Source organism: Gavialis gangeticus, unplaced genomic scaffold, assembly GCF_001723915.1.
Source record: "Gavialis gangeticus isolate Ggan-Ray unplaced genomic scaffold, GavGan_comp1, whole genome shotgun sequence".
Taxonomy (NCBI): Eukaryota; Metazoa; Chordata; order Crocodylia; family Gavialidae; genus Gavialis; species Gavialis gangeticus.
Window position 1 is genome coordinate 38761170 of NW_017729032.1, and position 15986 is coordinate 38777155.

The 15986-nt window shown below is 38.8% G+C and overlaps 1 protein-coding gene across 8 annotated transcripts in view; it reads left to right on the forward strand.

Annotated features, from left to right (window-relative positions):
• The window catches only part of ZMYM2 (zinc finger MYM-type containing 2), a 123626-nt gene that overhangs the window by 39852 nt on the left and 67788 nt on the right, over positions 1-15986 (forward strand). For 7 of the 8 annotated variants that reach the window (XM_019524293.1, XM_019524295.1, XM_019524292.1 and 4 more), the window contains 4 exons: positions 1992-2142; positions 2991-3106; positions 9932-10048; positions 10743-10893. In XM_019524293.1, coding sequence (XP_019379838.1) covers positions 1992-2142; positions 2991-3106; positions 9932-10048; positions 10743-10893 — 535 coding nt within the window. The remainder of the gene's footprint in view (positions 1-1991; positions 2143-2990; positions 3107-9931; positions 10049-10742; positions 10894-15986) is intronic. The other variant, XM_019524298.1, reaches the window with a different exon arrangement.

The window sequence follows — 15986 nt, forward strand, 5'->3', positions numbered from 1 at the left end:
TGGTGAATACCCTCGGCATGGACCTAGTTATACTGTAGATGCAATAGATGTACGTAACAAGTAGCTTGCACAGATCATGAAGCAGAAGCCATTGCAATACCTTGAACCCTTGCTCTGAGGACATGGACATTTAGAAGTGTTTCCAGTGGCTGACTAAACTACTTTATCTGACTACACCTGACAAAGTAGGTTTTTGCCTATGAAAGCTCATACTTCTCTGAACCAGTTAAGTCTCCACTATCCTACCTTCTGCCTACCAAGAAGAAACAAAGGTATCCAGACCACATTCCCATTGTCTATAGGATTGCTATACCCTTGATGTACCAGATCAGATTCTACATGAAGCAGATGTGGAAGACTCTCTGAACTTTGTTCCCCTGGATTTGGGTCATGAATAATTTTTGGGGAGCATTTAGGGAAATCACTCCTGATAAACAGTACAATCAAAGCTGGCTAATTGGACTTAAAAAGGGCAGGATCTTTATTTGAAAAACATTATGATGTCTTTGCCTAACTTAGACATGTGAATCATCTATACCAGGGGTTGGAGGCATTGGGCGCCATGGGGCTTTATTTCTGCTGCAGCGAGGCAGTGACGGATTTGGTGAAGGCACAGGGCTCTGCCTATGCCGCACTGCAGTTGGGCAATATAGAGAAACAGCAGAGGCCGCAGGTCCTAGTGCCTGCCTCTCAGACCTGAGCAGGGTCATTCTGGCCCACCATCAGAAAAGGTTGCCAATCCCTGATTTGTTCATTTAAAAGTTCAAGATGGTCACTATGGGAAGCGGTGTGCTTTTATAGAGAGAGGTGACTGGCCCATGTGGTCTGCCTCTTGCTGATCCTTTTCTGCACACGTGCTACTTGCCTAACTTTGAGATATGCAATAAATTAAGAAAACAGAACTGCTAAAATGTGTATATTGCCTTTTTATATTCACATTAGCATATGAGATTGTGCTGGCACAGTTTGGTTTATCTGCATGGTTTTAGAGTGTACTTGTTCTTCTCCTTGAACAATTGGTCATTGAGTACAACTGGTGAGGGCCATCCAAAATCAGTATGTTGCTACTGTAGGGTTGGAATCATTGTGCTTCACTGGAAGTCTCAACTTTCCTAGCTGATCAGCTGAGGTATGTAGCAGCTTTGCTAGGTACTGCTGAGCTGCCTCCAGTATATTATGAAGCTAAGAAATCTAATCTCAGAAGTTATAAGAGCTAGCAAGCTTCAGCTTGGAGAAGAATAAGAATGTTAAGTTTAATGGTAGTAACAGCATGCATTTGTAGTTCCCACATTTCTCAGTGTGAAACAGTAGGAGTCTCATTTCACAGCATATCACCCAAAACTATTTTGTAACTGATGCTAGAAGAATTGTACTTGTTCATGGCCCTCTGTCACGAATACTTTTTGTCAGGTTGTACTCAAGAATTTTAGAAGCCCTTGAAAATTAAACCTGGCATATTGCTTACATGTGAGATGCAAACATTTTGTGCGATTACGTGTAAGCCTTTTTAATGTGGTTTTGACATTTAACACTGAATTCCTGTGTATCTTTTATTTTCAGTTTTGTTGCTTGTTTCTTTACGCTTTTCTTCCTTGTACAGGTGAAGTCCTTTTCTGGTCCCTAGGATATCCTTTTTTTTAACTTCTTTATTTTTTGGTTCTGTGCTCTTTTCTCCTTTCCTTTTTCCACTCATTCTCCTCTTATTGTATCAGTTATTCAGTTAGGAAGGAGGGATAAACCAGGGCTACTTCCAGACTCTTGTACTCGCTAGGCCATACCTAGGTTCTAATACCATTTGTTTTCAATGCTTTTCAATTTTAAATGCTTTTACCCAGCTCCCCTCTCAACCTGAAAGAAACCCAGCCATAGTGATAAATGCATTGCAGAGAAAAACATGTATTTATGTTGGAAAGGTCTTTATACTTGTTTTAACAACTTTAAAAAAAAACAGTTATAACTAATGTATTGTTTTGCTTTGTTTTATGTTTTAGAAATATGGCAAATTAACACCTTGTACTGGCTGCAGAGCTCAGTGCAGGTTTTTTGACATGACTCAGTGCATAGGACCTAATGGATATATGGAGCCATACTGCTCAACTGCATGCATGAACACATACAAATCAAAATATGCAAAATCACAAAGTAAGTGAAAAGGATGGTGGATTTTCATCACTGATAAAGAATAGATTTGATTTTTTTAAGAAATATGAAGTTTGCAAATTTTGATTGTTTTTTTGCTTTAGAATAAATTTGTAAATTTTAGAGCTCATCACTCTCTTGTGAGCTTTATAGATCTGTCAAAAATATTTGTGATATTTTAGCCCATATTGTAGTACTTTCCCACTTTAATTGCAGCCTTCCCCACTGTGACCGTTTTTGATCCCTCAAACAGTTCTCACTGTTACGAGGCTTTCAAGTTCCCCAGGGGTGGGGAGGGCAGGGATCAAGGGGGGATTTTGAGACATAAGGAATAATGTACCTGATTCTGCAACATACAGGAGTATACAATATAATCTTCATGCATGTAGGTTGTACTCAGTCTCTTGCACCAAGAAATATTAGATAAGTTCTGCCCATGTGTTTAGTGTATTGCAACTATAGTTCTCCCCCTACAGAAGTCTTTTAGCTAAGAATAAGAGTGTTGGGAAAGGGAATGGTACATCAGTCAAGATGTACCTATTCTTGATTGATAGGAGATAGTAAGCCAATGTGAACACTGAATTGGACAAGAGTAGTACACTTTTAATAAGAACAAAAAACTATTTTACTTCAAGCTAATGCTTAATTTTAATGAACAAGAGCAGCAAAATTTAACACGTTTTGTTTTGTTTTGTTTTGTTTTTTGTTTAGGGGTGAGGTTTGTGGTTGGAAAAGTTAAGAACCAAATTTAGATTTTTACATGGATGGTGGGAAGTGATGACTTAAAACCCAAGAAGTGTATATAAAATTACTTGCATTTATTTTCTTTGTAAATTACATTTTTCTTTTAGGTATGGGAATTATTTGCCACTTTTGTAAACGAAACTCTTTACCTCAGTATCAAGCCACAATGCCCGATGGAAAACTGTACAACTTTTGCAGTTCCAGTTGTGTAGCTAAATTTCAGGTTAGCTGTTGTGTTAAATCTTTTCCTCCCTACATATATATATAGATATATATATATATACAACTATTTGTGTATACATGTGTGTTAAAGATATGCATATTAAAATACCAGGCCTTTATGTAACCTGTTTGTTTCAATATATGGCTAATATGAAAAAAAGATTATCCTGGGACAGAGGCAAGTTTGTTAGAAAAGTAGTTTCATAAAACTAAAACTATCCGCTGTCTTCAAACCTATGAAAATAAACAGCCAAAAAGTAAACTCCAATGAATATTCCCACCACACCAACCAATATTAGTTTTTATCACATCTTTCCGTTACTAAAAGCCAGAGGACAGAGGTGAGCCTGGCAGTAGGTCAACAAATTCTGGCTCTTTCAAACCAAGTGGAGGTAAATTCTAAAGTTGAAGAATATCCTGCTGAAAACCTGCTGAGCTGAGGGATCTGTAGCTGATGGGCCTCTAACTGCAATCGCCATCATCTGTCCTGGAGACAGGGCCGTTCTCTGAAATATTTGATTCCTCTGCCATTGAGGGACCAGTAGATGAAAACTAATAATTCAGACTCTCCCGGGTTCAGTAGGTAGCCAACTTGTATCCTGGAGCTTTGGTACTCTATGCTTCTGGTGAACTACTGCTTATAGGTAGACTGCTGCACTTCTCATAAGTTTCTGTTTCTGGGTGGTATTTAGGCATCAGTAGCCAGGCCTCTGAAAGAAGTTGTTGCAGTCTTAAGATTAAACATAATGGAAGAAAATCTTCCTAACATTGTTTTATGACTGTGCAACAGCAGTTGGGGTCCCAATGCTACCTTGACATTTTCTCATTTGTCATTCAAGTTTGCATTTACCCCAATTAGGAAGCAGGTGCAATCATTGCTGGATCACGTGGTTGCTTCTCTTTACCAACCAGCATTATCCTTATTCACAATGAGCCTCCATCAGATATCCATTATCTGTGCCCTACTCTTTATCAGAGCATTTGGTAAGGCCTCCATCAACACTCTCTCTGTCTGATTAAGTAACGAAATAAAGCTGCATTTCATCAGTGTACTGAAAATGTGATAACCCATACCACTTCTACTGACCCTTCCAGCAGTCTCATGTACAGTTCTTGTCCTCGTATTTCAACAAGACGGAACTCAGTAGAATTTCCACAGGGCTGAAAAGCAGTCGTCTAAAACAACCCTTTGCTATCTCTCTGAATGTTAAGAATAAAGTTACTAAAGGACAGTCTTCTGCCGGGGTTTGCAGGAGTCAATATTTCAGCAGTGATCTTGAGAACAGCTGATAATTCTGCTAAGGTCATCATGGCTTGCTGATTTTCCTTTGTCTAGAACTTGCTACTGAAATTGCAGTGGTAGTGTTGGCACACCTGAGCATAGATTGTCCTTGTCCCAGCTAATTTGCAGGCAGCCACACTAGTATATGCATTGTCTTTAATCTGGACTCAGAAGCCAATTATTTGAGCCATAGTGGGATAATTGTCTATATCCAGTGACTTAGGGTTTCTGACTTAGGGTCATATACAGTCACTTATTTAAACTAAGACAATAATCTAATTTTCACCAAAGTTTAGTACCTGAACCATATTTTCCTCTAGTTTTCACTGGCCAGGGAGTTCATAGGTTCTACAGCACAGGCTGTTTAGTGTGGAGTATTCCCAATATCTATAATTCTTGGGTGAATTATGCAAGACTGAATTCAAGCTGAGAAGAACTACTGTTCCATTCAGTGCAACATGATCCATGGAAGCAGTTTCTAATGGCATGATTTACTTCCCAAAGCCAGATTTCCCAGTGAAAGGTGGGCTCCATTAGTTTTATATTATATTTAAAATGCAGGTAGGAACCTATATTATACTATAAGAGGCTATGTTGAAAACTATATACTTATCGTTACCGTTCTGTACCAAGGTAGTAATTTTTTTTTAGTTAAATGACTATGTGCTGCAGTACTACCGGGATGGACAAATAATTTAACTTGCTTATAAAGGTTCAGATTGACCCAATTGTTGGCTAATGCAAATAATTTAGCTTTACCTTTTAAATACATGATTATGCAGCCACTAGTAACTCATTTTGTCCTTTTGAATAATCAGGTGATTTTAAAAAGGGAATCCTTTCAAAGTAGGATATAGTCAGGTAATGCATACAATATGAATGAGTACCATCAGGAAGTGGATATTGAACAGTTCTGCACAGCTTTGTACTTCAGTCTATAGGGAGTATTGTAGATTTAGTGACCCAAGTGGTCCTTTCCAGTCCTACATTGCTTTCTTTTGTGAAAAGGAATTGTTTAAGGCCTTAGACATCAGCATGTTACCTTTCTGCTAGCCATGGGACATTCTGCAGCAATAAGTGGAACATGCAAAGTGAGGTTTCGATCCAAAGTCTTTCAGTCTGTTTTTAATCTAGGTTGCTATGTTTTATTAATAGCATTTCACCTTTGGAAATGAACAAACCTTTCATTTCCAAATAAAAACTTTTAATGTAGTAAAGGCATTTGAGCATTTCAGTTGATGTAATGCACTGTGCAGTATATTCTAGTCTAGAATATAGAATAATCCCTTGAATGGCTAATGCATTCGTCCTTATAATTAAGATGGAAGAAAGAACAAGCAATCTAAAACTGCTATCAGCTATTCCATAGGTGGTAGCTGGTAGAACAATTTGTTAGTGTCTTTTATCTTAAGTTGTTCTGTCATGTGCTAAATGTATTCCTTAATGGTCTTAAGGTAATGGTTCAGGATTGAGTATGAAGTTGCTCCAGAATCATGTTACCATCTCCGCCCACTATTTTCTTATCACTTAGTAGGTCTATTGTGTCAGGTGAAAGATGTTGTGTTTGACTAACTTTTAAGGAAGCTAAAGCTGGAGACTTGTTCCTTTTGCATATAGGGACTACTTTACGAACATCTATCTCCATGTCATCTTGCCAGTAGCCTCAATGCTACTTGGAGCAAGTTCTTTTAAAATAGTTTGCCTTTGGTTAAGTTTTGCCATCTGTTTTCTTCCAATATTTGTGTGAGCTGAATTTGAGAGTGGAGGAGATCTAATATTTCAGTCTTTTGTAAGTAAAATACACTGCAGCGTGTTGGACATTCTGTTTGCAGCCTGGTGGGACATTTAATATTTTCCTTTACTGTCAGTTTGGCGGTTTAAGTATTTTTCCTGTATATCGAAGTGACATGCAGGGAAAATTTATGAAAGCAAGTGGGGGGGAGTTTAACACGGTGATAAAAATCTATGCTGTGTGTACGGTAGTAATAGAGAACATCTGGTAAGACCTGTAGTTTTCTTTTTCTCTCCCCCCACCCCCCAAATGCTTTGGTGTATTTCAAATCTTGATTTTTCTATTATTCTATGTGGGACAATCATGGGTTAGGAGATGGTCTAGTAAACTTGCATTTGATAAGGGGCAAACATTTTGCACACTGAAGAATTTTTGGTTTACATTACTTCCCACACAAGAACAATATGAATAGTTCTAATTTGTTTACTTGGGTTTTATCTGGAGAAATTTGGTATGCCTGTATTCTTTTTGGGTTTCTTAGCAGATCTGCAGCCTGTGCGTTTGTGAGCTGAATTGCTGCCAAAATTTGAATTGCTCTTATTCTGATCAAGGCATACCACCATGGTGTCCGTCAGTGCAATGCAGATGTCAGTGACAAGCACCAGACAAGTAGCTGTAGCAATGTTTTAGTTCTCTCAGTCTAATTCCAGGTTGCATTTGTTCCACTCTTTTATTCTGACACTGACAACCAGGGTAACTTCTTGTTCAGGTTCCATACAAACCTGAGAGTAGCCTCTGATAGTCTCAGGTGTACCTGGCACTTCTCATGTCTTTTCTATTAAGTACAAACCCAAGAACAGCCAAATGGGACTGCTTTGGCTTGTAATCAAAATAAAAAAGAAGGACATAAATGTATTATTTAAAACAGAATTTTAATTAAGTACAATATAGATTGATTTTTGTTGTGAGAGGTGACCTGCAAAAAATTTTAATGAGCTTGTAAACTTTTTCTTCTGCCTTATTTGTTTTAACTGTAACACCTATGTTGTATTAGATGCTTCCCAGGCATTTAAGGAGGACATTGCTCTGTACAGCTTGTAGTTTAAGGAAAGACAGATGTTAGGGGGAAGAAATTACAATATACATATCTAATTGATTCACCATAATCATCAGGGCAGAAACAGCACTTAAATAAGGATTTAACTGAAGGCATAGTAGTGACCTTACAGATGAATTCAAAGACAGATGAAAAAAAGCTGAAGGCAGCTTTAGCTTGTTCTTTTTAAAATAATTTTTGCATGGATTATTTTAGAAATATCTTAAATTTGGAAGTCTGTTCTTTCCATGGATGTGTTGGAGGATGTCTGGTAAACATGGTAGGCCTCGGGTGTTAAGGTCTGATGATATAGTTGAAGAGGGAAGGATGCTGAATTGTTTATCAACAAAACCTCCTTTAATATTGAATTAAGTGTTATGCATTATAAAGAAGGAAAATAGTTACTAGCAATTGTTTCATGTCATCTTTGTCATAAAGCTAATTCTCTGTTCCTTGTTTCTTGGTGGTCATTGTAGAAGAACAGACAAACAAACAAAAATGTTATAGTACTTTTTAGACTTGGGCACACAACGTTCTTCTCTATGACCATTTGCCTTGCTCAACTTCTTATAGTTCTAGAATTTCCCATTGGCATCCAGCTGTTATTTCAGCAGCATCTCTTGCACTCCTGAGCAAATAAGGAAAATATCCTTTAGATCTGCATGGTCCTCCAGTGTTTCGTCATTTCCCAGTCAGTATACTGTCTGGGGCCTCCACTGTACTATGTGGGGAGTAGATGGTGGGGAGCATTTGTGAATACATACCTAAAGGACCCAGGGGGATATATCTTTTCTCTGGTCCTACTGTACTTTCTTCTCTGAAACCTGGAGGGAAACAAGAGAGCATCTTCAGTAATAAGATTTTTTAAAAAGCAAATGAAGAAATAAAAGGCAAGCAAAACTAAAAAGAAATTGAAGGAACTAACAAAATAATACAGCCAAACTGTTAGCTTTTTGACCAAAATACCCATACCTATAGAACCATAGTTTAATAACCTCTGGTAGTCAGTCCAGCATCACATGTAGAGAGAACTACTGACTTCATAATTGCATATGTAGGTTTTTAAAGTATAGCAGGTTGTAGCTGCTTTTCTCAGCATATGCCTAGCTCCCAGTTCAGGAGCTCCCAGTTCAAGCCTGATATGGCTTTTTCAAACAATGGAACGAGCCAAATATGATGAAATTCTCTACAGAAGGGAACTGTATTCAACATAGTAGAAGAAAGTCAACACTACAATCCCTGAAATTTTTGCATTGTATAATGTGTATGAGCATCATTATGCTAGACTTAAAACTGCACAGTTGACTGGTGGGATAGGTCATATTATCTGGTAAAGGTGTGTCAGCATTTGGCTTGCTTTATACTGGGGAATGTCTTCTCTGTAGTAAGGATTTGTATCAGTATGACTACAGCTTTGTTTGTTTCAAATTCTCATAGTGTAAATGGATCCTAAAGAACTTACAAGGTCCCAGGAGAATTGATCTTAGACAAGCCAGTATAATTTTTAACTGACATAGCTGTTGAACTCGGATAGAAAACTGGAATTACTTTGATTTCAATGGTCAATTTAAACTGATTAGCTCCCTCTCTCTTTAAAAATGTCTTCCTACTGCCCATTTATTTATAATCTGTCCTGCTCTGAAAAGGTTATTGAGAAGACAGGTGTAAGGAAATTTGTATTCTCTTCTTGGTTCTTCAGATTTCCATCATATGAGATGAACTAGCATTGAGACCCAACTAATTGGTTCGTCTAGTGTTGTGCAAAGAATGGTATCTGCAGTGGGTTTATATTACCTTTGAAAGGCCGTAGTAGTTCTGCAGCTGAGTTCTTTTATCTGTTGTGGCACTGGCTTCTTCTATACCTTCAGCTGGAATTCATGGGGTCTCTGATTTCACAGCCCTGAGTGATTTGAGATTTAGCTGTCTGATAGCGCCTTTCCTTGCCGTGGTAGTTGAGGTGAACTGGGATGCTTAACTGGCATTTCCTAGATTAGGATTAGTGTGGAGGAGTGAAGTGGGGGTGATCGGACACCTGGTTTCAGGGCATTCTCATTGGAAGATCCTTTACTTTTGTATTTATTTTCTCGATTGGTCTGCTAGATTTCATGTTTGACCTTTTTAAGACCTGTTGCAAGGCCCATCTCTTCCCAGGCTTTTTTGCCTGAGGGCAGAGTAGAATTTCTCTACCTCAGTCTGTTTTTTTTGGTACAGATATTGCTTTGTCTGGTTGTTTCCATGTAAAACCTCTTGCGATAAAAAGGATAGCCCAAGGTGGGAATTGTGTTTATTTTAAGTTGTATGACTTTGCAGTTAATAATGAAGTCATCCCTGGTCTTGGACTACTTTTCAGTGTGCATACATGTATACAAAAATCAGGCAGAGAGAGGCCCTGAAGACTGAGTATGGTAGAAGGAAAATGTAGAAGAATCAAGGCAGAAGATCATCAAAGGTGAAATAAGTAGACTGCATCAAGAATAGCTGGAGACTCTGCAATTGTAGGAGCCCTATAAAGTAATCAGAGTTGAGGAAAAAGAATCAAGACAAAAATGCTCACCTGTATTGCCTCTTAAGAAAAGCTCCTGAATTTTATATATCAATCTCCCAAATTCTCAGTAACCGTTTAACATTAGTAAAAGTATTTTCAGAATTAAGAAAAATATTAACTTGTGAAATGCTTTCCCATACAGTGATATATGTACATTTTTATATTTTTCAGACTCTTAGTGTGCAGTCTTCAACCAATGGTCAGTTTGTTTCTCCAAGTGATATTCAGCTGAAATGCAATTATTGCAAAAGTTCTTTCTGTTCAAAGCCAGAAGTACTGGAGTGGGAAGTAAGTTCTTTAGTCTGGATGCAGAACTAGGGATGGTTAAGCATACTTAAGGTCATCTGTAAAGGTTTAAACCAGCATTGTATTTGTTTGTCTCTAAGTAGGTAGTATAAAAAAAATCTATTGAAACTTCTTATGTAGTAAGTGAGGTAGTTACAAAAAATGTCCAACTTATTTTTTAATGATTGAAACTAAAATATTTAACTCTGTGCTGTGTATGGATAATATAAAATAGCAAAGAAGTCTCTAGAACTAAGGAGGGAAAAAGGATTTTTTTTAACTGAGGCTTGAAGTCTGCTTTCATCTCCTTCGCATCTATTATTGATATAACTGACCTAGATCATCTTTACTCTTCTAGAAGTTGAGGAGACAAATATCTGAAGACTTACAAATATATGTTCTTTACCCATTGTCATGTTCTGCACGTGAAATGATTAATTAATAGCTTTTGTAGCACTTAGGGAGCTGGACTCGGATCTTCCAAGGTGCCTTCCAGCCCTAATGTCTATGAAATCTATGAATACCAGTTTGATCAAAAGCTGGTGGTTATTTTGATAGTCATGTTATCTCCATATGCCTGCACTCTTTTTCAGAAGTGTGCCATAAACAAAAGTTATTAAAGTAAATTCTTGTTTAAAGTTGTACTCCTAATCTGTTTCTATGTAACCTTTTTGTAATGTTTTGTGGTTTTATTTAGAACAAAGTATATCAGTTCTGCAGCAGAACTTGTTCTGATGATTATAAGAAACTGCACTGTATAGTTACATACTGTGAATACTGCCAAGAGGAGAAAACGCTGCATGAAACAGTGAATTTCTCTGGTATCAAAAGACCGTTCTGTAGTGAAGGTACGTTTATTTCTTGCCTATGTTGTTACTCTCATAGTTCTACTGCTTTGCTTTATGATATTAAAAAGTTTCATACTAAAATAAGATTCTAACTTAATCAAGAGTATTTGAGCTGGAGCAGAGATCTTTTCCTTCCTGATGGCTATTGTTCTTCTGAATTTTTTACTTACTCCTAGGTTCGGGAAAGCTATGCATGACTCCCCAAGAATGTGTCAGTGGTCTGCACCATTCTCCCTTGAGAGAGATTTGGTTTTTTTGAGACCAGTGTTGTAGTACCTACACCTCTTTACCAGGATTGAGCTGGTGCAGGCATTCCATCTGGAATTCTCAAAAAAGCAAAAATTATTAGAAAACAAAAGTTCACATAAGCAATAATTGGCTGTTTTAATACGTGATCACTGTGAGCTTAGTATAGTCTTTGACTAGTGAATTTGGAATACTTAAAGGAAAAATAGGCTCAGAAAATGGTAGAGGTGCTTGGGGTGGGGTTCTTTAAAATATACTGAAAGCATGAAAGAATGGTGTGTTTATAAAACATAGAAAAACTCAACTGAATCTGTAAACATTTTAAGTTTTTCAGGCAGCATGAAACAGACTGTGATTTTGAAAAATACCTTTGTGGGTTTGTTTTCTCTCTCTTCACTTATTTCATACAAATTTACTTGGTTAAAAAGGTGTTTCAGTTGTTTGGTTTTCTTGTTGTTTTCTTTTTAAGTCTAACGACCACACGCACAAAATTAATTTGGTACCTGAACCTCTGTTATGTCTTTATACACTTTCAAGTCCTGTAATCTTAACAGGGTATCACCTCTTCTTTTCTCCTTTGAGGCAGACCTGTCCTTTGACATTAGGATTGATCTCACCTTGAAAAGCCTGACAAGAATTCTTTGCCTCCTGTGGTGCAAACAACAATTTCAAATTTGTTTAATAATACAGTTCTTCTTACCTATAACTTAAACCCCACAAAAACGGGGTGGGGGGACCCACCTGTCTAAGAAATCTCTTCCCAACTTGGACCTGGTCCCCAGTATCTCCCAAGTTAGCATTTTTGAACTGTGTATGAGTTCTTTGTTTTTGGAGACCACAGCCCACATTACTTGCTTCTAAATTTCTATACTGCATGATGGTACCCTTTTTCCTTCTACAAAGCAGATCTATCTGAATGATGGTCAGAAAGATTCTGGAGACTGAGGGCCACTAGGTAGCGGTATCAGCACTGATACTGTTCTTTCCAATGGAATTTTCAACTCAATAAACTCTAGCTCCTCAGGTGTCCCACCTGCCCACTTTTCCTATTCAGAAGTGGGAATCCTATTCAGGATACTTTGACAAATGTCCTGGCCTGCTTTTTATCACATGGATTCAGCAAACAAACTGACCTCTGAGGTCACAAGGTTTATTTTTCCCTGGAGAGAGGCAGTCTTTGCGGTAATCCTACCTGCCTGTGGTAGTTGCCATCTTGACTGACACAGCTGTAAAAATGGCTTTGTGAAAACTGAGCTGGAATCAGGTTGTCTCTGTAGACTGGGCACAGAGGAGAATGAAATGCACTGAAGAGTGTAGCACATCAAATAGTGGCTAATGCCTTTAGTGGCCATGTTTAATGCTGTCTGTTCCCAGTTCATTCCTGGGGTTTTCTTAGTCTTTTAGCCTGCTAGCCAAGTAGACAACTTGTTGATGGAGCCATGTCCTCTCTTGTCTCATCCCTGGGATGAATCCTGCTTTTGGTCATGGAAAGAAGGTTTAAAAGAAAAAGCCATCTAAGTTGATGAAAGCGTTCCAACTTGACTCCTCACAGCATAATATTAACATTGAATGTTCATTATAAACCTGAAATTATAAACCTGAAATGCAGGGAAAGAAAGTGGCATGCAGGTCTAGTTTAGAACTTCTTGATGCGGAGGGGAGGAGTATTTGATTTCCATGTCTCCCACAACCCAAGAAGAAAGGAGAAGGTCATTGAAGAGGAATAAATTATCCTATTCAAATTCATCACTAGAATGTGATTAGAAAAAGCGCAAGTCAAAGGAGTCAGAAGCTGTTCTTAAGTAGACTGTAGGATAAAGCATTTTCCATCTATATGTTTGAACCTGTGTATTTTTGCCCCAGCTGTTCACTCAGGACAGTTGGGAGAACAAAACGTAGTGCTCAGCAAGAACTGGATAAAACATAGTTTCTTAGGGACTGTGGTATTTTGTTTGTCATAAGTGCAAAATGAAAATAATGACCAAAATTGAACAAGTTTCAGACAACTTCAAAAGCCTTGTTGCTTCGGAAGAATAAAAATGGTAATCCTGATGAAGGGGAGGAGTAGTTACTGCTTCTCAGTAAGACTTTTGGAGAAGTTCTTACCCAAAATGTAAGAATTTTACTTGACAAGATTGTAGCTGAAAGGCCACTACTGAGGCCTGAGATCTTTTTGCACCATTAACATTTAAGAGGTTCTACAGCTTTATCTTGCTTCTCACGTTGCATTGGCCTGGACTGTTGACCTGAAAGTGCCAGTGTAAAAAAAGTGCCTAGTGCCAAAGTGTAAAAAAAAAAGAAAAGAAAGAAAGAAAAACAAAACAAAAATAAATTAAAATCAAATGCTCCTGCAAATGTCTTTGGCTGCCACCTTTACAGCAGATGAATTTCTATACTCCTTATGTTGCTTGCCCTTGTATTTAGTGTCTGGAACACATGTGGAGAGACAATCATTTTATGCATTTATTCAAGTAAAAGCTACTGAAGAACAAAGATCAAAGCTATTGGGAATGTAATGGGATAAGGAAAAGTTGCCTGTCTTTTGTAAGGTACTACAAAGGGCATTTTAGTCTGCCTTTTCAGAAAAGGCAGTCCTTATGTCCATTGCTTATCAAGAACCCAAAGATGAAATGTCATTCAGAAACAAGAGGAAAGGACTGACCGCATACCAGTTTTGTAGACCAGGCAGCAAAATACAGGGACATTTCTGTCCTTTCCCATTCTCGTAGCAATAAAGGCTATCTCAGATGGGTCATCAAGACTTATCAGAACTTTGGTAAAATGAAAACCTGTTATTCATCAGATCCCAGGACAGGTATTTGTAAATTGCTCTGACTGAGGCTTTCCCATCATTAAAGCCATAGAAATAATTTCCATGAATGAAAAATTCTAAGGAATATAGTCAATTTTCTTTGACCTAATGGAAAAGTAAATGAAAAGATTTTAGATGACAACCAAGAACCACATTATAGAACACCTCTAAATTGGCTAACTTCCAGTGTTGGACTGGTACTTGATAGTGACATGATCTCTTTGAGGAGGTAAATGTTATTGTTAGCATTAGTTTAATGGTCCGAGTTTGTGTGAAACCTTGTAAAGACTGAACTGTCAAATAATACAGCTAGGGTAGTCAAACAAAAAGTGAAAAGGGAGCAGAAATGAGTTTTACTGTGGAACAGTCAGACTCGTGCTTATATTTTAAATATATCTGTACCACATGCAGGGCCATCCCTAGGGGGAGGGAGGGGGGTGAATCGGGGCGACCGCGCTTTGGGGGGCACCGCAGAGCCAGGCAGAGTGGCCATGGAGACTGTGCCACCGCCGCCAGCTTCGCATCCAGCTGCTCACTCCCCGCCCCCCACCAGCACCAATGGCAGCAGCAGCTTCTTCACATCCGGGGGGGTGGGGGTGGGGCCCCGCGTGAGCTGATTTGCTCCGGGTCCCGTGCCCTGCTCAGGTTGGCTCTGACCACATGTACAGAAATCATAATTGAAAACATGGAGGTGTACACATGAACAAAGGTGCCTGTACTACATGGTGACTGCTTGGCTAGGTGTAGCTCATGTGCCGTCAGTGGTTCCTCTGTGAGGGAAGTCATCAGAAGTTCTGTCCAAGTTTTGATAGAGGTGAATAGGTCTAGTCATGACTCTACAGCAGGGGCAGGCAAAGTCTGACCTGCAGTGGACTCCATTTCCCAGCAGCTCCTGCCTGCATCTCTGTGGCCAATTTCTGTGGAGACACCAGGAGCGGTGGGACTGTGACAGCACAGGGCTAGGGATTTCATGGAGAATAGGCCTCAGCAGTGCTGACAGGGCATGCAGCTGGGTGGGGAGCTGCTCCAGGACTGGGATCTTGTGGCGGTGACAGCGTGGTCCGGAGCCGGGGCAGAGCTGCGATCCACTGCCCACAGGGGTGTGCAGGCTATGGATTGCGCCTTTGCCCTGGCTCTGGATCACACTGAAATATACAAGGCCTGGCCCTGGAGCAGCTTCCCTGCCCAGTCTTGTGCCCTGCCAGTGTTGCTGGCAAAGGTTCTCTTTTAATGTTCTCTATTAAACAAATATCTTGGTATTGTATGTATTTCATGGCACACTCTGAAAACAAATGTAATAGAACAGTCTGAGACTATAATTCCTGGATATAACCCCATCTGCTCAAACATACAAAACTTCTGGCTGGTAGGGGTACAGTCAAACCCCATCATATTATAATTAACATGGACTTGAGAAGGAGCAACTAGTGCTACTTTGGACATCCACAAAATATTTTGAGTTCCTGAAGGAAATTTGAACTCTTCATTGGGGGGAAAACATGGACAAAGTTCAAATACCAGTATTATGAAACACTCTTAAGCATATTTAACAGTAGCTTAGATAAACACATGTTGGATTTTTTGCAAGGCTGCTTTTTATTTTCCTTTCAAAGCAAACACCATCAAGAAGCCTATATTTTGGGTGTCATTACTATGTTTGGTTGTGCTAGTTGTTGACAATAATATCAGATTCCCAAAGAGTGTGTCATTTTTGAGTCCTGTTCCTATCCATTTGTGTTGCTGTCTTGCACCAAACACGGGATTGGTGTTTCTGTACATTTACCTTCTAAATCTGCTTTTTAATTAATGTATTGGAAATATACAGTTTCCTTGACAAGAGTACGGAACCTTCCCCAGAACTGAACCCGCATTCATATGAAAGCTTGTTTGATTTCTTTGCAGAGTGTGGGTATGTTGCCCCATTTTTGTCCAAGTCCCCAAGTATTCTAATGTATTCTTGAGCAGCATAAACTGACCATAGATTTCATAGGTTTCGTAGACATTAGAGCTGGAAGGGACCTCGGAAGATCATCAA